At 45.2% G+C, this 2,629-nt stretch overlaps 1 protein-coding gene across 1 annotated transcript; it reads right to left on the reverse strand.

The window, feature by feature from the left end:
* Positions 1-484: 484 nt before the first annotated feature.
* LOC139386045 (ras-related protein Rap-2b) lies at positions 485-1,754 on the reverse strand. The gene is made up of 2 exons (XM_071131457.1): positions 920-1,754; positions 485-565 (listed from the first exon to the last, which is right to left on the reverse strand). Exon 1 carries the CDS (start codon positions 1,525-1,527, stop codon positions 976-978), a length of 552 nt encoding a protein of 183 aa, XP_070987558.1. The 5' UTR covers positions 1,528-1,754; the 3' UTR covers positions 485-565; positions 920-975.
* Positions 1,755-2,629: the final 875 nt, after the last annotated feature.

Genomic DNA, 2,629 nt, shown 5'->3' on the forward strand with positions numbered 1-2,629 from the left:
GTCACTAAAGTAAGGTCCTCGCACACGTTGAAGGAGAGAAAAAAAAAGTGAGTGACACTCGTCATAACACTCCACAAAAATGCTGTCCAATTCTTACATCATTGACTTTGAAAAACATCAACTTTGTGTGTTGTGGCCACAGAACATGACTCCATGAGGGTGGGAGAAATGTCACTCAACTCCCCCCCAAAAAACAACAAGTGTGCAGCAATTAATAAAATATACATTTCTAGTCATCTCCACTTTTCAAAAAAGAAATATCCATAGCGTTTCAGGTCCCAGTCTCAAAGTCTTTGCTGTTGGGGATGTGTTACAGTTGAATGTGCAAGAGACCGGGGTTTCTAACTCAGCTGATCTCTAGATCTGCCATTTATGTTGACATCAATGATGTACATTGAGTTTGCTGCAAAGAAACACCAGCTGAGTGGAATTCCTGAAGAGTGGCCCCAGCCCTCCCTGCAAGGCCACTCCCCTCCTCCCCTGTGGAATTCCTCCCCTCATTCTGTCCAAGACCAGGGTGAGCCACGAAGAAGAACTCAACAGTACAGCCTCCCTGCAACACAACCTCCAAACACAAAAAAATATATATATGGTGAAATTGAACGTCCGTTTGCGTTGAAAGATTCAGAGAACATCTCAACATTGCACCGGGCCAACTGTTTTCCAAGGATGCAAGTGCCAGTTTGAAATTGTAACTATTTTCCCAGAACATTCAAGTATTCTGCCATGTAAACACTGGTATCGATGAGATTTCTGTATTTTCTAAGCGTGTGCAACACATAGTAAGTAGTACGACACTTTCCAATACTAATGACAGTTAACACCAAAGTATTGTCTGTTTTTATCTTCAAGCTAAACGTGTTAGTTCTCGATTCTTGTTGGTTTAACTTTACATTAATATTAGGAATGGCTAACTCACCATTTGCAAACTTTAAAAAAAAACGATTTTTTTTTTCTCTCACTCAGATTCCCCTTTTAAATAATAACACAGGACGAGCAGCACTGGTCGTCTCCACCTGGTGCTGAAGCATAGTTCATCTGTCTGACAATCTCTGCAAACAGTTCGTCCACCGAGCCTTTATTTTTGGCTGAAGTTTCCATAAACGGGCAATTCCACTCATCCGCAAGCGCTTTCCCCTCCCCGGACGAGACCTCCCTCTCGCCCTCCAGGTCCACTTTATTCCCGACCAGAATCATCGGCACCCTCTCGTTCCGTTTCACTCGAATGATCTGATCCCTCATTGGTTTGATGTCTTGGAAGCTTTGTTGGTTGACCAAGCTGTAGACTAGGATGAAGCCCTGCCCGTTTTTTATGTACAGGTCTCTCATGGAGGCAAACTGCTCGGTCCCCGCCGTGTCCAGTATCTCCAGAACGGAAGGAGATGAGTCCACCTCGATCTCCTTTCGGTAGAAATCCTCTATCGTGGGATCATATTTCTCTATAAAAGATCCAGTTACGAATTGCACAGTCAATGCGGATTTTCCAACTCCGCCGGATCCGAGCACCACTACTTTGTATTCTCTCATGGTTCTGAAAACAGCCCTCTCTCGTCTCTGATTCCTCTCGAAAGCGCTCCCCGTCCGCTAGCAGCCCTGCTGTATTTCAACCCGAAGGCAGCGACGCCGTTGTGCCTCTGGACGCAGTTTTCAGCCCAAATTCGCAAGTTCAGTGTGAGAGTAAGATGGGTTCCGACCGTGACCCAGCATTAGAAATGTGACATGTTGAGCTCCACCGCTTTTTGAACCTTGTGCAATGTCTGTGTTCGTGGAGTGGCCACCGCGCGCTCTCTTCCTGCCCACACTCCACAGAACGTAGCCAACGTGTTCACGTCACAAGCTGAAGAGTTTGCGCTCTGTTTTCTTAAAGGCGCAGACACACACCCTGGCCGCTGTCAAAAAGCAGGAGTCGGCCACAGGAAACTGCCACACCTTTGGCATGCTTGCATGAATAAAGCTTGAGTCAGAATGTTTGACTCATTGCACTTTTCGGCCTAGGTTGCACACCTCAAACCGACACAGATGTCTGCTTAACGTTGTTTTATTTCTTAGCAAATAAACAACGCTGAGTTGGTAAGTTCTCTGGTAGGCTCTGATATATTGCTTTCAACCATCCATTGCTTTCAGGTGATATAGCCTAGGCCCTATAGTGGATATAAAAAATGACCAGGGACTATGGGTTCGCCTGGGACTAAATTACTGTTACCGTAAATATAATGTGTATCGGAGAATGTTGACATTAGTGAGTTACGTATTCACACCATCTTCCCGACAGGCACAGTCTCACACCCACCCACATGAAACATTCTGCCACTGATAGTACAGTCCAGTGGACAATCATGTCACGAAACATAGCAGCACTGCATCGTAATATGTGAGACTATTGATTGTTTTCCAGGCTCATCTATCATTTGAAAAATATGTTATACAAGAAAACCCCTTTATTTATCCCTCTGTGCTAGTTATTTTAGTTCTGACCTGGTGTTACCTATGGGGCTGGGAAAGTCTTAAGGTTTGGCCCACCTCTCTGTGGGTGTCTGTGACATGTTACCATTGAGCTGACTGGAACCAGCCTTGTGCTATTGGTTTAGTCATCACAGGTGACTGTGATTGAGCTGACTGGAACCAGCGT

Source organism: Oncorhynchus clarkii, chromosome 27, assembly GCF_045791955.1.
Source record: "Oncorhynchus clarkii lewisi isolate Uvic-CL-2024 chromosome 27, UVic_Ocla_1.0, whole genome shotgun sequence".
In the NCBI taxonomy this organism is placed as follows: Eukaryota; Metazoa; Chordata; class Actinopteri; order Salmoniformes; family Salmonidae; genus Oncorhynchus; species Oncorhynchus clarkii.